Source organism: Monodon monoceros, unplaced genomic scaffold (assembly GCF_005190385.1).
Source record: "Monodon monoceros isolate NGI ecotype Baffin Bay Population unplaced genomic scaffold, NGI_Narwhal_1 Super_Scaffold_2, whole genome shotgun sequence".
Classification (NCBI taxonomy): Eukaryota; Metazoa; Chordata; class Mammalia; order Artiodactyla; family Monodontidae; genus Monodon; species Monodon monoceros.
The window spans coordinates 92,155,740-92,174,039 of record NW_021703776.1 but is presented as its reverse complement, the minus strand read 5'-3'; the positions used below and the strand labels follow the sequence as shown (position 1 = coordinate 92,174,039).

Sequence of the window (18,300 nt, the reverse complement as noted above, 5' to 3'; positions counted from 1 at the left end):
CCAAGTTCTGAGACTGTCCACGGGTCTCACACGGAGGTGCATCTGTCCATCCGGACCAAGCTGCTGATGGGCATCCAGTCTCCGCGCCCTCCAAAGGTCACAGCCAGAGAAAGAAACTCAGGTGTACTTACGCAGGGCGTGCCACTCATCCTGGCGGATGGTCTTCGTGATGTTGAAGGTGAGGTTCCTGGGGATGGTGGCTGAGGAGTAGTGGTATTTGATGTACGTGCATCTCTCAATTTCTCCTGGCAAAGAAAGACAGGAGACCAAATGTTAATGAGGCAGCAACCAGGTCTGGGGCAGTCTCCAGGATCCATTTTTCTGTCCTGGGGCAAGAGACTTGTTTCATATCGGGCCTGGTGACACCTACATTTTACACGTACAAGGTAATAACCTTGACTCCAAAAGAGCAAGAGGGTAGGACAAAATCAAACGCCATGGATTTAGATAGAAAAATACACCTCTGGCTTCATTCAGAGGTGGAAGAGTCAATGTTTAGGCTGATAGCAGCTTGTTAAGAAAGTAATAGCCACGTGTGTTTAACCTTAGGAAAATCAACTTTTATGTCAAGGGAGGAAGTTTGGCATCTAAAGACGTTTAGAGTTTGCACCCACAGACCAGTAAAGAGCAGGCCTCGGCCTTAATCACATAGTACGTGCTGTCTTGCAGAATGCTGAGCTAGAGGGGGCCTCTTGCCTTTTCTCCATCCCCTGCCCCCCCAGCCTCACCTCTGAACACAAAGCACTCAGATCCATCTGTATCTCCTTGAACCAGTCTCTTCTCAGATTTCTTGGACAAGACTGAAGCCCCCTGACATACTCAACACCTGGTCCAGTAGGACTTTTACTGAGAAGCCGTTATCAATCAATGCATGCTTTGCTAGTCAGATTGTCAAAACAGTCCTACATCTTAGAGCAGAGGCCCTCCAAGTGTGGCCCTGGGATCACAGCATCAGCATCCTCTGGGAACTTTCTAGAAATGTCATTTCCCAGGCCTGACCCCAGACCTGCTAAATCAAGAACCTGGAGGTAGAGCCTGCAATCTGAATTTTAATAGGCCCTCCAGGTGATTCTGTTGCACACTTTAGTTTGAGAACCGACACCTTCGAGAATCTAACAGAACTGCCAAAGCATGCGTTTATAAATCCGCCATGTTTGCAAATTCCAAAAGGGAGGCATGATTAGGAGTCCTTGGCCTCCTGCAGACGCTTCCATCGACACTTGCTTATCTGGGGGATGTTAAAACTCAGTGTCAGCGCATTGTGAACAATCAGGAAAGGTGTCATTTTTAAAGGTTGGGGGTTTTAAAATTTGGTTTTGCACCTGAATGGATTTTGATGGTAATCCATTTTGCACCCCACTGATTTTCAATTTATAAGTGGTGGCACCTGACTGAATTGTCTGATCCCTGGCTCACTGTCAGCAGGGAACCTGGCAATTGGTGGAGTGCAGTAATTTAGACAGCGCCTTATTGCAAATCACATCTGGACAACCGCCCACTGCCCATTATTGGCAGACACTCCTCCAGTGGGACAGACGCTGTCCAAAGGGGCAAAGTTTGAGGAAAGTGTTATGCACTATTTTTCTTTTAATTTCTCAACTCCTCTGTTTTTTTCCCCTTAGCCTACAAACATCCTGAGTCTCTCGCATGCCATACCCTCCCCCAGACCACATCTCCCCCCACACCTCTATGTTCCTTCTTCCCTAAGTTGGTAATATTTCTAGAAAAAGTAGTCTGCCAGACAGTCTCCGCTTCTTCAACGCACATTCATACCTCATTTCCATAACAATTTCCATCAACAGCATCACCTCCCATCCAGTCCACATCACAAATCCCACAGTCATCCCCAAGGCTTTCCCAGCTCTAGTGGTGCCACGCCTCCTTGACATCCAACTGGTCACCAAATTTTGCCAGTTCTGTCTCAGAAATGTCCCTGGAATCCAGCCTGCCCTCTCTGTGTCCACTCCCTCTACCACAGTTGCACAAAAACAGTGACTGATCCCACATTTGCTGAGGACTTACTAGGTAGGAGAGACTTGCCAAGAGCCTTGTAGACCAGTGGTTTCCAACTTTACTCATGCCCTGGCGCATGTAGAAGAGATGTGTGCAAGGCAGCCGGGATGAGCAGATGGGCTGCTGCGTCCGGTCCAGCCTCGGAGAGGGTTGAAGGAGCCACACCTCAGCCACCCGTAACCTATTCGCGGCTTCTGTACCTGTCCCACCAGCGGGACACTCTGTTATGAACACTGTCCTACTAATCCTTTCTATAACCCAATTAAGTAGGAGCTATGATGCTCATCACCCCTATTTTACGAATAAGAAAATGGAGGCTCAAGAAGATTAAGTGACTTGCCCATGCCAGGATTAGAACTCAGAATTGTCTGACGGGAGTCTCCTCCACCAGCCCACTCTCCGCACCGCTGCTCGGACTGCATTCCAGAAGGAAAATGCATTCCAGAAAATGCAGTCTCTTTCACACACCAGATAAACCCAACACTCCCAGCAGAAAGTCCCAGCCCCCATTGGGCCCCAGCCACTACACACCCTAGGCTCCAGCCAGGCACGCCCCCCTCCACCCTGCCCTGATAATGCCCTATCCGCTCACGACTCTGTCCCTCCTCTCCTCCCTGCCTGTCTTTCACCTGGTACACCTCCAGCTCCTCGGCAAAGCCTCCCTGCATCTAGGACAGCACACAGCAGCAGGCATTCAACGTCCCCTCCTTCTCCCTCCCTAAGTTCTTTGTGCTACTGCAGCCAGCACACCAATGCCCTGTGATTTATCTATTTACACGCCTCACTCCCCCACTGGATGATGAGTTTCTCAAGGGCAGGGACCTGTCTTACTCATTCATCTTTATCTCCCCGGCCACCAGCACAGGGCTGGCACCAAGAACACGTGCTTTGAAGAAAGCAATGAATAACATAAGGCGCCCTTTAGAAGACCACAGTGGGCAAGGAACCCAACTGCTTCTATTATGTGCAAGGGATTAAAATAATTGAGGCAAAGTAGAATGTCATGAATAAAAGAAGGTGATTGTTGCAGAACTCTGGGATCCTACAGCAAATACCTCTTCCCTGTCTGGACAACGTAAGGAGAGGCTTGTCGATCACATATGAACGTGGAATAGCCTCTCACTGCACTTTGTAAATGTAATCCGAGGGACAACTAGGTCGATGGTTTCGGGCTGGAATAAAGAGGAAAAGAAAGAAGAGAGGGAGATATAAGGGAGAAAGGGTTTTTACGTGAATATCATCGGCAACTACCTGGGACATATACAGTTGAGCAGGTTGTGCACTGCGTAAGGGCACCTCCCGAGGGTACCTAGGTGCTGAAGTCCAGCTGCTGCTCTGCTTGCCAAGACATGCACCCTGGTGGGGTATGCGGGAGATGTCCCTGCCAGAGAGGCTGGCTTTGTCTAATCTGCACAAAGATGTCATGCAAACTAGCAGCCACCCTACATTTCGCGATTTCAAGATCAAACAAAATCCTCCCTGGACCCAGCTTGGGAGACACAAGACAGGATCCCACTGGTAAGAGCTAGATTGGTGCCTGTCACTCATGTCTGAGAAAAGTACCTGATTTCCTAGCCAAGACCAGGTTCTCTCAGCCTCAAAACATACTCAACAAGTGGCCACAGGTCCCAGGCTCCCTGAGCCTCCCTCACCCCCAGCCCACCCAGCCAGGAAGCCTGGCTGGAGAACTTCCCAGCAGCCCCGGTGGAGGCCCTCACTATTTGCTTTGCCTCAAGGATGCAAGCATCCTGCCTATGACAGCAATTAAATTTGAAAGACTCAAATATTGCCTAAGAAGAAAGGCAAAATATTTACCCATGTGTCTGCAGGTCCTGTCAGTGTGCTGGGCTTTTGTCAGTTCAGGCGCCATCTGGGCACCAAATTCGTGTGCCCAGAATGTGGGCTTCCCAATACAAACAGATTTTTCTGCAAAGAGCGGGTTAGAGGGGCGACCTGGAAGGCAACAGAGAAGCCCATGACCTTCCCCACCTCCTGCATTCCAGCCCAGAGACATGAGCTTCCCACTCCGGAAGCCTCAGCTGGGGGCCAGAAAACTGGTCAGCGAGGCAGCAGGGGTGGCCCCTCCTGTGGGCCCTTTGGGACTTTATACCTTCAGCCATGCTCTGCGCTCTGAGTTGAGGACCCTCCTATCTGCGTGTCAGGGTCGCAGGGAGATAGGATACCCAAATGGGTAACCGAGGAGAGTTTCCAAAAGGGACAATTTACAAAGCTGAGTACAGAGTGTAAAGAGACCAGCAAAGGGTGGTGCAGGGCCCTGGGGCTGGCAACACAAGGATGTGGTTATAACACCAAGACCGGGAAAGGCGGTGGGGGGGGGGGGTGCGCATCACCAGAACCTGGAGAGGTGATGCAGGCTTCGGCAGGGGGTCACAGCCAACCTGTGTGAGGGGCAGGGAATAAGCACCCAACCTCTCACTCCTCCTACCCTCATTCCCTGCCGGTTCCCCCCCGTTTCCTGAACCCACCTGGTGCAGGGGGGCAGCCTCTGAGTACGAGCAGATGAAGGTGGGGACTGGACCCAAGGGGCAAACACAAGCATCCAGCTCACTCTGCCCTTCTTCCTCTTTCCTTCCACACCTCCCCGGCCCTCTCCCCTTCTAAAACATCGCTCCAGCTTCCCTTAGTCCAATGCTAGCACCTTCCTCCTCTCCCCCACCTCCACCTCTCAAGGTCTTCAGTGGCAAAGGGAGACCCGGGAACAAGGAACGGGGGGGAGACTGTTCCTATCCTTTTTCTGCCTTTCAAATCCTTTAAGACCCAAGGCATGAGTGTAATAATTCATGTTAGAAACTAATGTACTTCCTGCACATAGTAAGTGCTCAATAAACACCAGTTATTATGAACTGCTGCCCTAAGACTACTTACTCTAAGGGGGCAAGACCACAGGAAATCAGAAATAATATCAATAAGCAATGTTTATATCACACTATACAAACACAGAGGCAGGGGGTGGGGACAGGGGGAGAGAGAAATTTCGTATGCAATACCCCTAGGAGGCTGATAGCACAAGAGCCCTGATGTACACTGGGCATATGAGGAAACAGACTGGAGCGGGGCAGCAGAGACAGCGTACACAATGAACTCGGGATTCTGACCACGCTCTACCATGATACCAGCAGGTGATATTCCTTTCACGCGCAATCTGCTATCAGCAAGACCCGGTTTCCTAAGTAGCTGTAGAAGGAGTCTATTACTCCACCGTTATGTATATTAAGTGGAAACCTTCTTAGGCAGGGTGACTTCAGAGGCAGTGCTAGGACCCATCCCCACACCATCTAAACTTACCTTCCCTAAACAGGTGCCACAGCACTTATATTCATGCATTAGAATCATTCCTTTGGCTCAGACATTGTTCTCTTAGGTACCTATTTTTAAAGCTCTTTTAAGTAAGTCCAAAGGGGGTAGTTCTGAGTCACTAGTGCCTAGGTGTGGATGAGATTCCGAAATCCCCTTCCTCCAGAGGGACCCTCAGCAGCAGAGGGACCCTAGAGAAAAGAGGCTGAGGATCCCAGCAGCTCATGAGGGAGGGGGAAGGTGTGCTGTAAAGGCAACCCTGCAACTTCACGACCATATCTGGTGCTGATCAGCGTGGGCCTGAGAAAGAACCAGAATATGGGACCCCCTCCCCAGCTCTCACTTTAAAAGTGGAGTGATGCCGGCTGGGTATGTGGTGGTCAAACGTATTTAGGAAAAATTGGGTTCAACAATGTTTAAAAGGTTTACTTACTGCAGGACTTTAAGAGTTCTTAACGTACACAGTAACTCCCCTAGAGGGGACAGGTATGGCGTGCAGACTTCCCCAGACTCCTTTGACTCCAAATCCTTTCTTATTCAAAGAGCAGTTTCTATCGCTCAACTGTGAGCTCCTCAAACCCAGAAACCAGGTCTCTTGTTTGCACTTCTACCCCCAGGGCCAGGCAAGCAATACATATCTAGATGAGTGGGGAATAGACACCAGGGTCTGTCCTTTCATCACACAAGGTAAAGGAGGTAGTTGGCCCTAAGTATGTGCTGGCCTCCTCTCCGTAGCCATATCTGGGAACCATATCTCCGTAGCCACATCTGGGAGCAATGCAGCACCAGGCGCAGATACCCATCCAGGAGCTGTGTTTGCACGACGTCCTGAAGTCAGTCTGGGACCTTTGTGGGCAGGGCTAGAGCCATGGCTCTCCGTGCTCTTGGCCCACCTCGGACTCCGGCCAGAACTGCAGTGAGTGCTCCCGGGCGTGCTGATGGCACCCACGTCAGGTCCCTGGCAAGTCTCCCGCCTCCTTGCAACTCACAGGTCACTTGGCCCTCAACGGGCAGCCCACAAGGGTGCAGGAGAGTCAATACTCACAAGAGAGACCCTCAACCCAGGGCGTGAGAGACAGAGCACGCACCCCACCCACTGGGGGATGACCACAAGGCACCCTCTGCACGGTGACCCTGAGGGCGGCCCTGGGATCCAAAGTGACGCTCACAGCAGGAAGCTGCTCAGCACTGCGCCATCCACTGGCTTCTCCTCCTTCCCGGGAACTCCCCCAAAGTCCCTGTCTCGGGCTCTGCTTTGGGGGACCAAACACCGAAGAACCACCACCTAGGGGAGAGCAGTGCAAATGGTTCATATGTTTGAGAAGTGTGAACAGTAACAAGTAAAAAAAGTTGGTCCAACTCGATCCCGAGGTTGCTGTGAAGGGTCCCGTCAGCACCCAGGGCTGAGGCAGGCTCTGTTCCTTCTCAGCTTCCCTTGTTCCTCATGTTCTTTTCTTCTTGATATTCGAGCATCCTAAAGACACACGGATGGATGACTGGACCGCTTCTGAGCGTCCCCGTGTTTCCTTCATTCCAGACCTCCTTCTTTAAAAAAATTAAATCTATTCACAATGCCTTCCAGACGCCGGACACTCATTTTATCCCCCGTCATCCTCACAACCACCTTGTGAGGTAAATATTACAGTAATATCCCCATTTGACTGAAGGAAGAGAGTTTAGACAGATGAAGGCCTTCTCTGGAGCCACTCAGCCAGCAAGGAGAACAGCCAGTGTCTGGGTGTCGGCGCAGACGTTTCAGACACCACAGCTGTAATGATTCACTGCCTGGTTGGAGATTCACTGGGAACAAGGATAATTTTGCAGCCACAGTGCTTTGTATGTGGAGGAACGTGATACATCCACTGATGAAGAAGAAAGGGAGGAAGGGACATCACCCATGTGTCGTCTGCCACTCGCCCTTCCTCGGTGCCAACGGTGAGAACGGCCAGGACCCTGGCGTCGGTCCCGCTGACCGGCCCTGGCCTCAGCCCGCTACAGGGTGAGCTCTTACGGTCTCACTTTGACATCTGCCTCGCCCACCGGGCTGGCGGTTCTTAACCACTGTTCTAGCCCGAGGCCTGTGCTCTGTGCCTAATAAATGGAAAGACTAAGTAAAGGTAGAAAGAACACACTGGAAAAAAACTTGAAAGCCAACCTTTAAAAAAAAAAAAAAAGGGAAACCGGTTGAGGATTTAAATTTTGGACTTCATCTCCTCCTTAAAGGGCATTTTCTCAAAAAAAAAAAAAAAAAAAGTTAAAATTACACCTTAGAAGAGAGAGGAAGTAGAGACAATCTCCTCTGGCAAATGAGGAAAGCCATTATCAGATTAGCATTATCAGTGTTGGATTCTTCAGCCAGCCACAAGAGTGGGGATGGAGATTAGGGGGTTAAAGCTTTGAGATCAGAAGCAACACCATGTCCCCAATGAAAGGGGAGGGAAGCAAACCAGGGATGTCCCAGGGGTTCAAGGACGGCAGACGGGACTGGGGTCCCCAAGCCCGGCAGGAAGGGGAGGAGGGTGACGAGGGCAGCGATGTTTACAAATGCTCCCAGATCTCAGACAGGTCTTTCTTTGCAAAAGCTTACTGCAAGAACCCTCCCCAGCCCGCCCCCATCTCCTCTTTGGCGCCTCCTGTCCCTTCCAGGTGTTCTGAGCCGAAGGATTTGCAAGGCTTATCGCTGCTGCCCACCTGGCAAGAAAGAATGTTTTATTTTCTTCATACTGAGGAAAAGTGTTACGGACGTTTCATTTTTAATGCTTGCAAACGCATTCCATTTGGTGTGCATTGTTTTTTGTGTTTGTGGTGTCGGCGTGGCCTTTTAATGTTGTTTTGTATGCAACGCACAGACAGACTCCTAAATATTTAATTCCTTTCCATTCAATGTTTCATAAATGCTTGTTAGGAGCCATGTTCAGGGGGCCCTCCTGACTCACACAGAGGGGTTGCATTCTTAAAAACCCTGCTCCCAAATGCCAGCCCTCCACCCCATTTCTGACCCCTCACCCTCTCCTCCAACACTTCTGCTGACTTCTATTGTAACAGTTGTTTATATATTAATCGTCTCTTTCTCTCTGTGGTAAATGCTCTGGGATAGGGGAGCTTGTGGTTTTCATCTTTGTACTCCTGACGGCCAAGATGGTGCTTTGAGTATGGTACAAATGACCCTTGACCAACATGGGTTTGAACTGCACGGGTCCACTTATTCACAGATTCTTTCAATCGTAAGGACTACAGTACTGGGCTTCCCTGGTGGCGCAGTGGTTGAAAATCTGCCTGCCAATGTAGGGGACACGGGTTCGAGCCCTGGTCTGGGAAGATCCCACATGCCGCGGAGCAACTGGGCCCGTGAGCCACAACTACTGAGCCTGCGCGTCCGGAGCCTGTGCTCCGCAACAGGAGAGGCCGCGATAGTGAGAGGCCCGCGCACCGCGATGAAGAGTGGCCCCCGCTTGCCACAAGTAGAGAAAGCCCTCGCACAGCAACGAAGACCCAACACAGCCCAAAAAAAAAAAAAAAAAAAAGACTACAGTACTATACTATCCACGGTTGGTTGAAATCGATGATACAGAGGAACCACGTACGGGACACCCTGACTATAAGTTATACTCGGATTTTCGACTGCACAGAGGGCCCACGCCTAACCCCTTCATTGTTCAAGGGTCAACAGTAACTCCTTTGAACAATCGTTTATGTTCAATGAATGCTTTCTATGTGTTAAGTACTGTACAAAGGACTTTACTACACATTATCTCATTTAATCCTAAAAGTTAGACTCTGTTACTATCCCCATTTCACAGATGAGGACACAGAGGCTTAAGAGAGGTCTCCTGCCCAAGAATGCAGAGCTATTATTCGGCACAGGTGGGACGTAAACCCACCTACCCCGCTCCCTAGCACCGCACTATACCCACTTATGAAGAGAAACTGGGAAAAATCAAGCTCTTCAGAAAAAGAGAGTCCCTCCAAGGTTTTCTATCGGAAACAAGGCAAAACTTTTCCACGTGCAGGGATTTCCAGCTTCTACAGACTTTGCTGCTCTTCGCAGAGCAGGACAGAATGTTTGCTTCCAGAGCTCCCCTAATGAGCTGGCCAGAAGACAGCTCCTAGTCGTGGTGGAAGAGGGCTGACAATGTGTCTACCAGCCCCACACTTGGCCACAGCCCTGTCCCCGCTCCCAGGACAAGCCACTCATCAGCAGGGGGGCCTTGGGCAAGTTGCTCAGCCTCTCAGAACCTCACTTCTTCATCTGCAAGACGCAGATAACAGCATCCACCTCTTAAGACTGACGAGGAATAAATGAGGCAACTTACGTAAAACCTGCTCCAGAGTAAGCATTCAAGAAATGCTCATTTATCAGTTCTATCTCTGGGACACACACCGCTCCCATATAACAGCCCATAAGTATGTAAAGACAGCTCTCACACCCCTCCCACCCAAGGTTCCTTTTCTTCCAGCTGAGAACGTCCAGGTTCTGCACCCACAGTCTCAGAACCCAGCACCATACTGGTCATCCCCAAGGTTCGGCCACACGTCAGCATCTCTCCCAGTGCAACACTGACCACGATTGTTCCCCGAGGACGCAAAACCTACGCCTCTCCTGGTCTGGAGCCGTAACTGTTATCAGGGCAGCCATGTCACAGGGCTGGTGACATGCAGGGGACGATGCACAAGTACTTTCCTCCAGAGAAGCTATGTAGCCACCATGGGCTTGGGAAGCTATCATTTCTCATTTGGGGTTGTTTTCTGTAGTTTGATTTGTTACCTCCTGTGGGATCTCCTATTTGTTCCAGGCCCCTGAAGACATTTCTGGATGGTGAGGCTGTCCTTCCATGAATTAGCCATCAGTCCACACACTCCATCAGCAGGTCGCCCCCATCCTCGTTCAAGTCATCACTAAAATCCCCCAACAGGGCAGCGTTGAGGGCAGAACTCTGCACACACACACACATACACACACACACAAATTTCCTTGTGATCAGAAATCAAACCATTAAGAGAGAGCTCTTCGGGTGGGACCATCCAGCCTGCTGTGAATTCACACTCCCGATCCACCTCCCCAGGCCCACGTCCGCGTCTTGTGTACCTGGATGTCATGAAAGACCCTGTCTGTACCGTTCACCCCACCTACCGGGTCTAGGAGCTGCATCCACAGAGGGGATGAGGTCAGCTCAGCACCACAGCTTCCTTGCTGAGCACCCCGCCACCCCGTTTCCTAAGCCCTTTCCCTCTAGCCCAGCTGCTCGTCTGTGTGCATGGAATCCCCAGAGTCTCCTTTATTGAAAATCTGGACACAGCACACCTACCCCCAGGCTCACAGCACCCTGGACGCCACAGCTTCCTCTGACCGTCCGGTCTCCCTTCGCAAACGGGGTGACCTCACTGGAGAAACGACCTCCCACGCTCCCTGCCATCCTTCTGCATCACCTGGCGGCCAACACAGCAATCGAGGAATAGAAATGAGGCCTCTCTGCTGGGTGACCCCCACGCATGTCCACGTCGCCCGCCGGAGCACGGTCCCCGCCTCTGGCTCCTGGCTCCACCCTCACCCCCACCCCAGGCTCTTCTCATCGCCTTATCAAGTGACTCCTTGACTCACCACTGTAGCATCTGACATTTCACAGTCTTCTGTGCTAAAGGTGGCCTCATCTTTTGTGCGATCTACAACATTTTCATGCTCACTTCCCTGTTCCCGGATTTCGAACATCTTTTCCCCTGAGTCTTAAAAATGTCTTGTTTAAAACACGCAAAAGGTGTCATTACATAGTAACTTCCTCACAAAAGGAAAATGAAGAACGAGGTGTCATCGTGCTGGCCTCACACCACCATCTTCCCTGCGAGGTCCTGGCCGCCTTTTTCCCCAACTTGCTCATGTATTTTCCAGCTTGAGACAGGCTGCTTGGGAAAGAATGAGAAGGTGAGGTATGGCTTTAAATTACCATCTGGGGTGTAGCAAATAATCTGCTCCCTTATTCCCATCACATCCCTAATGACCCGGAGAGCTCAGGGCCCTGAGCTGCCACTGCCCTCCCCAGGGCCGCCTCCCACCCCGGAGCACCGACACCCCGTGCACAAGTCTGCGGCTCCTCCGGGCACACTTTCAGCTGGTGGAAGCATCATCCATCTCCAGGCCCTGACAGACAAATGAGGAGAGGACGAGACCAAATGTGGTTTTTCACTGGAAAACAATGAGCTCATGCTTTCTCTCCAGAGACCCAGGAAGTAGAGACAGACCCGGAGATGGGGAGACAGTGACGTAGGCAGGTAGGAGTGATGAGGGCTGGGCAGGAAAGACGGAGGAGGCCAGGCTCGCACTTTTTTAATATCACTTTTTTTTTTTTTTTTTTTTCTTTTTTTGCGGTACGCGGGCCTCTCACTGTTGTGGCCTCTCCCGTTGCGGAGCACAGGCTCCGGACGCGCAGGCTCAGCGGCCATGGCCCGCGGGCCCAGCCGCTCCGCGGCATGTGGGATCCTCCCGGACCGGGGCACGAACCCGTGTCCCCTGCATCAGCAGGTGGACTCTCAACCACTGCGCCACCAGGGAAGCCCTAATGTCACTTTTGATAGGAATCCCCAGCTCTCAGGCTGGAGGGAAACATCCATATTCTTTAAATTAAGGATCCAGCATGAGGCACACACTGTCCTAAAGGGGAGGAACAGTGAGAAGATAAACCGAGTTGGAAATTCTTCATTCCTGCTCCTTCAGAGAAAAGTAAGATGATGGTCCCTGAGCTGCCAGCATTGCAGATGCAAGGGCAAGGATGGCTCTGCCTTTCCAGGGCACTGCTGCTCCCAGGTGGGTTCCAGATCAGATCATGGACACTGTTAGCTTTTTTGATGGAGGCTCTGCCACCCTCAGGTGTGCATCTCTATAAGACCAGGGCCAGCCATTCCCTATGGATGCACCGGATAAAAATCAGAGAATTCAGACAGCTGCCCAAGTATTTCCAAATAGCTGAATGTTTGTTTTCAGCTAGGGGGAAAAAAAAGTCCAGCTTACTGAGTTTTTCACTTTTCATTTGAAAAAGGAGTTTTATAATGCTGATTTTCCTTTTTCCCAGTTAATTTAGGGAGAGGTACAGAGAGATATTGTGTGTGTGTGTGTGTGTGTGTGTGTGTGTGTGTGTGTGTGTGTGTAGGGCAGCATTAGGGAAAGTTGGGCTGTACTATATGAGAAACCAAACCCAGATGACTGTTCATTATTTTACTCTTAAACTTGCTGTGTGCCTTAGCTAAAAACTGAATGGAAACTAAAGATCACAGAATTAAAGTAGAAAACACAAACAGATTAATGATGTTTTTCTTAATACCTCTACTCACAAAATTGATTATTTTCTTGTTTAAGTTAAATGACTTGGCTAGATTAAAGATGTTAATTAAAGTGTTAACTTAGCCTGACTCATTAGTTGAAATGAAATTCAAAACCGGACTCATTAGCTGAAATGAAATTCAAAACCAGAGTTGAAAATATGAATAGTGAATTATTCCACCTTCCCCACCGTGTCCAGCAGCAGTATTGCAGGTCAAGAGCCTGGGAACCGGAGCCAGCTTGCCTGGGGTCAAATCCCAGCTTTGAAACTCTCAGGGTGAGTGATCTCGGCCAAATAAATAAAGCCCTCTGTGCCTCCATGCCTTCACTTTAAAGGGACGTGATACAAATATCTACCCCCCGTAAGGGTGCAGTGAGAATTCAGTGAGTTAGTTTAGATAAAGCACCCAGCACCTGCACCGGGTAAGCTCTCCATGATTATTCCTGATACTATGTCATCACCATACAGGATCCTGCACCTGGTAAGCTCTCCATAATTATTCCTGACACTATGTCATCACCATACAGGATGCAGATTTATGATGTGTGTCAGATGCCAAATAAGTTCTTATGCGTGTGTCACATACATGCAGCAATCATGTATCTGACACGTTTGAGCAAAAGAAATGGATGTCCCACAAGACAGGTTCCCAGCCCCCCGTCTTTGCCTGCCTCACGCTTCCTCAGCTGTGGCTCTGGCACCACTCCCCCAACTCCCAGGTCAGGGAATTTCCCCATAGGCTCCAACCCTGCCTACATCCTATCACACTGCTCCTGCCTCAAGGACTGAGACCAACCCCCCAAATCCAGCCCCCTGGTGTAACACTGGTTACACCAGTGAGCTTCCAGAATACATCTCCCTGCCTACCTGTAAGACCCTCACAGACACAACAGCACAAGCATCGCTGCGACTACACAGCACCGAGTATGTTGACCACCCAAACCCAGGAGAGTGGCGATTTAGGAAAACCTGTGACCTGTGAAGATGACCCTTCCTAGTTGGAAGGGTGCCCCCTAGCCCTCACCTGATGAATCACTCACTGGTCCACAGCAAGATGGGATTTCTCTTTTTTTTTTTTTTTTTTTTTTTTAACTTTCTGGAAATGCTGCCCCACATTCCACCTCCCAATCAAAATAGCAAAACCTAACAGAGTCGGATAACTTCAAGGTTTGGTAAAGACGGGGGGCCGGGGTGGGGGAAGCATTCAGACACTATTGTTGAGAGTGTAAGTTGTCACAAACACTTAACAAAAATCAAGTAAATTGGAAACACATACACCCTATGGCTCCAAATCTCACCCTTAGACAAAATCCTACACATGTGCACGAGGACGAGAGAAGAGCAGAATGTTCTATAAAACACTGCTTGCAAAAAATAGTGAAGACCTAAAGGTCCCTCAATCAGGAGCAAGAAAATAGAAGGTGGTTATATTTACATGACAGGATATTATACAATACTTTAAATGAATGAACTGTACGTATTAATAGAGAGACCTCAAAATACAACAGTGAAAACAGAACGGTAGAGTTATACCTACAGTATCTTTGCACTTTTCAGTATTTTAGATTTTTTCCTCCCACAAAACATAGTCTTGAGACCCAATGAGAAAGAATAGTCACTTCTCGAGAAGAAATCCACTCAGTCACTTGACAAAATCAAAGCCATATTATCCAAGTTTTCATGGTAGGAGAATCTCCGGGGGCTCTGGCTCACCTCCCACTGACCTTCTCCTGGTACCTTCTAACCACCCGTGAGCCCCACCTCACCTCCGCTGCCCAGAGGGGCAGATGACACAGAGACACAGGAAAGCACCAGGGAACAGAGGGCGTGGTGACTGCTGCACCGGGCCGGGGGAGGGGCGGGGAGGGGAGGCCACAGGCGGCTGAGCACATCAGGGAAGGCTGACGGAGGAAGAAGGAAGAATCGTGTTCTTCAGTTTGGGGGACATAGAATATGGGGGAAAGGGTAGCCTGGGCCCAGCTCACGTCCGAGTCTGCAGCGAACTCAACAGCAGACTCCTCCTCGGCCAGAGCCTAGGGAGGTCCCGCAGGGGCTCGCGTTTGGGCTGGTGGCAGCGCGCTGAGGGGAGAACTCAGGCAGGGGGCTGTCATGGTTGTCCAGACACCAGGGCCCGAGTACGGCTGGACGTGTGGACAGGAGGGACACTGTGGAGCCTTCTGGTCTACCTCCCTGGCTCCTTGAAAGGGCGGGCACAGCAACATCCTCCCTGCTCACTGGACCAACACTTCCACTGCAGCTCAGTCAAACGACTGCCCAACTTTCAGATCACAGGGGCAAAGAGGTGGCGAGTGGGTGCCCTCTGGGACCCCAGGCACCCAGACTGAGCGAGCGCAGAGGTGCAAATCATCCTAATGGAGTAACCCGCTCCTTGAAAGGCTGCCCAACTCCTCCCTAAGGACAGTGACCATTACTCCCAGGCCCCCTTAGGCTCTGCATCCAGGACTTCACGGAAATCAGCAGCCAACACACAGAGGCAGAGCAAGGTCAGACGGACAGCTGTCTTCATCTAGTTTTGCAAGGACTCAGGGAGTCACTCCACTCACTGCAATAAAACAGAACTGGTGCGGCCTCAGCCCGGCAAGGAGGCTTTCTGGAGGGGACCCAGGATGCAGAAAGCAGAGCCAAGAGCAGGAGCGCCCCAAAGGCAGGGCTGGAGGCAGAGGAACACAGAGCAGACCCCACCAGTGGGGGCAGGGAGAAGGGGCGGGGCAGGAGTGGAATGGTTAAAGGAGGGCAGGGGCAGCTAATATTGGAGACACCTCCATTCACTAATATTTTTCCGGCTTACAGAAGATGGCGGACATTAAGATTCTTTTAAAGAAGTGTAAACATCGACTAGTAAGATGCCACCGCCCGAGAGCTAGTACTCCAAACGTACACTGTGGAGACGTTTTCGGAATCAAGGAAGACTCTAACTAAGGAGCCTGGGGTTTGAGGGCAGGTATGCAGCCAGGAAGGCAAGTGCAGAGTCTGAACTACTGGGATAGACGCTGAAATAAACACCTGAAAGACAAAGAATACACTCACAGAGTCCCCATTCTCTCCCGTCTCTGGTCCAAGTTGCAGCAGCCCCCAGCTGGCTCCGAGGACATCTGTCCGGGTGTTTCCTTCTGCTGGGCCCAGCAGCTCCCGTCTCCCCCTTGCCCAGTCGTGTGGTTCCCCCTCCATGCCCAACAGTCCTTCTCCAGCCTCTAGTGTCTCCACTGATCTCAGTCCCTCCCTGCTCCCTCCCTCCACTCACTACCCGATGCTTCCCTTCCCCAGCATTTCCCTCTGCCCGCCGCCGCCCCTCCCCAGGCTTTGGGAGCCCCGACTCTAGCCCTGCTGCCTAGTTGGTGGGCAATGTGATGCAACAGAAGAAGTAGACCAGAACTCAGAAAAGCTGAAGTCAACCCAAAACACATGGGAATTTACCATACAGTATGTATCAGTCTGCTCAGGCGGTCACAATGAAACACCACAGACTGGGTGGATTAAACTACAGTCATTTATTTTCTCATAATATGGAGACTAGAAGTCCAAGATCAAGGTGCCAGGGTTGGTTTCTGATGAACCTACTCTTCCATGGCTTACAGGTGGCTGACTTCTCACTGCGTCCTCACATGGCCTTTCCTCTGTGATACAAGGAGAAAGAGCAGGCTGGTGTCTCTTCCTCCAAAGAACACTAGTTCTACCCAGTTAGGGCCCCATCCATATGACCTCATTTAACCTAAGGGCCTCAGGTCCAAATACAGTCACATTGGGGGTTAGGGCTTCAAGGTATGGATTTTTTGATGGGACACAATTCAGTCCTTAGCATAGTAATAGTGGCATCTTAATAGGGATAAGATGGTTTATTCAATAAATTGTATTCAGAAAACTAGGTAACTTTCTGGGGGAAAAAAACTGAAGGCATACTTTGCATCTTAGGCCAGGATCAATTTCAAATAGATCGAACACTCGTTTGGGAAAAAAGTTAAATCATAAAAGTACTAGAAGAAACCATGGGAAAAACTTTTGAAGCCTTAGAGAGAGGAAACCTTTATGACTATGACACAAAATGAGAAAATACTGATAAATTTGACTACAAAAAATACAAAATTTCCACATAGCAAAAACCACTGTAAACAAAATCAAAAGACAAACTGAGGGAAACATTTGCAACTCACATCACAAAGAACTGATTTCCCTCATACATAAAAAGCACCTACACATTGATAAGAAAAAGACCAACAATCCAATATTAAAATGAGCAAAAGATACGAATAGACAGTTCATGAAAATACTATATATCAAACATATGAAAAGATGCTCAAGAACACTCAAAATAAGAGAATTACAAATTAAATCTACACTGAGGTGCCCTTTTCATTCTGGCAGAGGTCCAGAAGTTTGATGACACACCTCCTGGTGAGGTGTGGGGAAACAGATACTCTTATGGGCTGCTGTTGGAATGTAAATTTTATAAATTTGTACAACCTCTCTGGAGGGCAATTCATCAATCTCTCTCCAAATTACGAAGATTCAATTTGACCCAGAAATTCCCCTTTTAGTCATTTATCTGAGAGATGTCTCACAGGTGTGAAATGGCATATGTACAAGGTTATTCATTGCCCGCTTGCTTACAAGAGCAACCTAAATTTCCATCAATAGGAGACTAGTTAAATAAATTATGATATATCCACACAATGGAAGGCAATACAACATTTTGAAAAAGACCAAACTGTTTAGAAACTGCTATGGAAAGCCTTACGAGATAAATTAAGTGAAAATAAGCAAGGTGCATAACAGCACATAATATATACCACATTTATGTAAGGGGGGGAAGGAGATGATAGATATAGATGTAGTTATACAGGTACATGCTGGCACATGCATAAAACAACTCTAGGAGGAAAACAGTGGTATTTCCTTCTACACAAAGAATCGGGAGGTTGGGAAAATGAGAAGCAAAGAGACATTCCCCATTTTATATTTCATATAATCGTTTATATTTTTAAAACACTGAACCATGTCAAAGTTTCACCCATACAAAAAAGTAAATTATGATGCTAAAAACAAAACAAGGTAAAGTTAAGATCATAAAAAAGAAAATCCAGCTCTGCTCCGGATGGTTTTGAGGCAGTCACTTCCCCCCTCTGAACCACAGATTCTGATCCCTGCCCTCTGGCTTCCATATCACAGCTGCATGGCACTCAGCATCCTTGGCGGTCCTTGACGGACGCTTTTTTGTTCTCGGCCCTCAGAGCCCTCCTCTCCCCACAGTCTGAGCCACCCCTCTCTTAACCTTAAAAGCAGCACTGGCCCTTCGCAGAGAGACTTTAGAACGGCTGACACGGCCAGTGGGTGAGCTGGTGGCCTCCGGGGCCACGCTCAGATTGGGGCAAGGTCAGAACTGCCATCTCACCACTCACTCTGCCCTCACCTGTTCACCAGTCCTGCCTATCCTCCCATGACTAGGATTGACTGTGATGGCCACTTATATCACCACTTCCTCCAGGCCGAAGGCTCCACCTTCCGCTTGTCCGGATGGACAGCTGCATTCCTAGCCCTGGATGAGCCTCAGGAGACTCGGCCACTGGCTGCCAGTCTCCCGTGCGTCAATCCAGCGGCACACAGCCTGACCTTAAGTTCCTGTTGCTCTGTCTGCCCGCCGCGACGC

General features: G+C 49.7%; 1 protein-coding gene across 1 annotated transcript in view; it reads right to left on the bottom strand.

Moving 5' to 3' along the window:
* TMEM178B (transmembrane protein 178B) overlaps nt 1–18,300 on the bottom strand; it is a 362,017-nt gene that overhangs the window by 246,026 nt on the left and 97,691 nt on the right. The window contains exon 2 of the mRNA XM_029232921.1: nt 132–245. Within this exon, the coding sequence (XP_029088754.1) occupies nt 132–245 (114 nt within the window). The remainder of the gene's footprint in view (nt 1–131; nt 246–18,300) is intronic.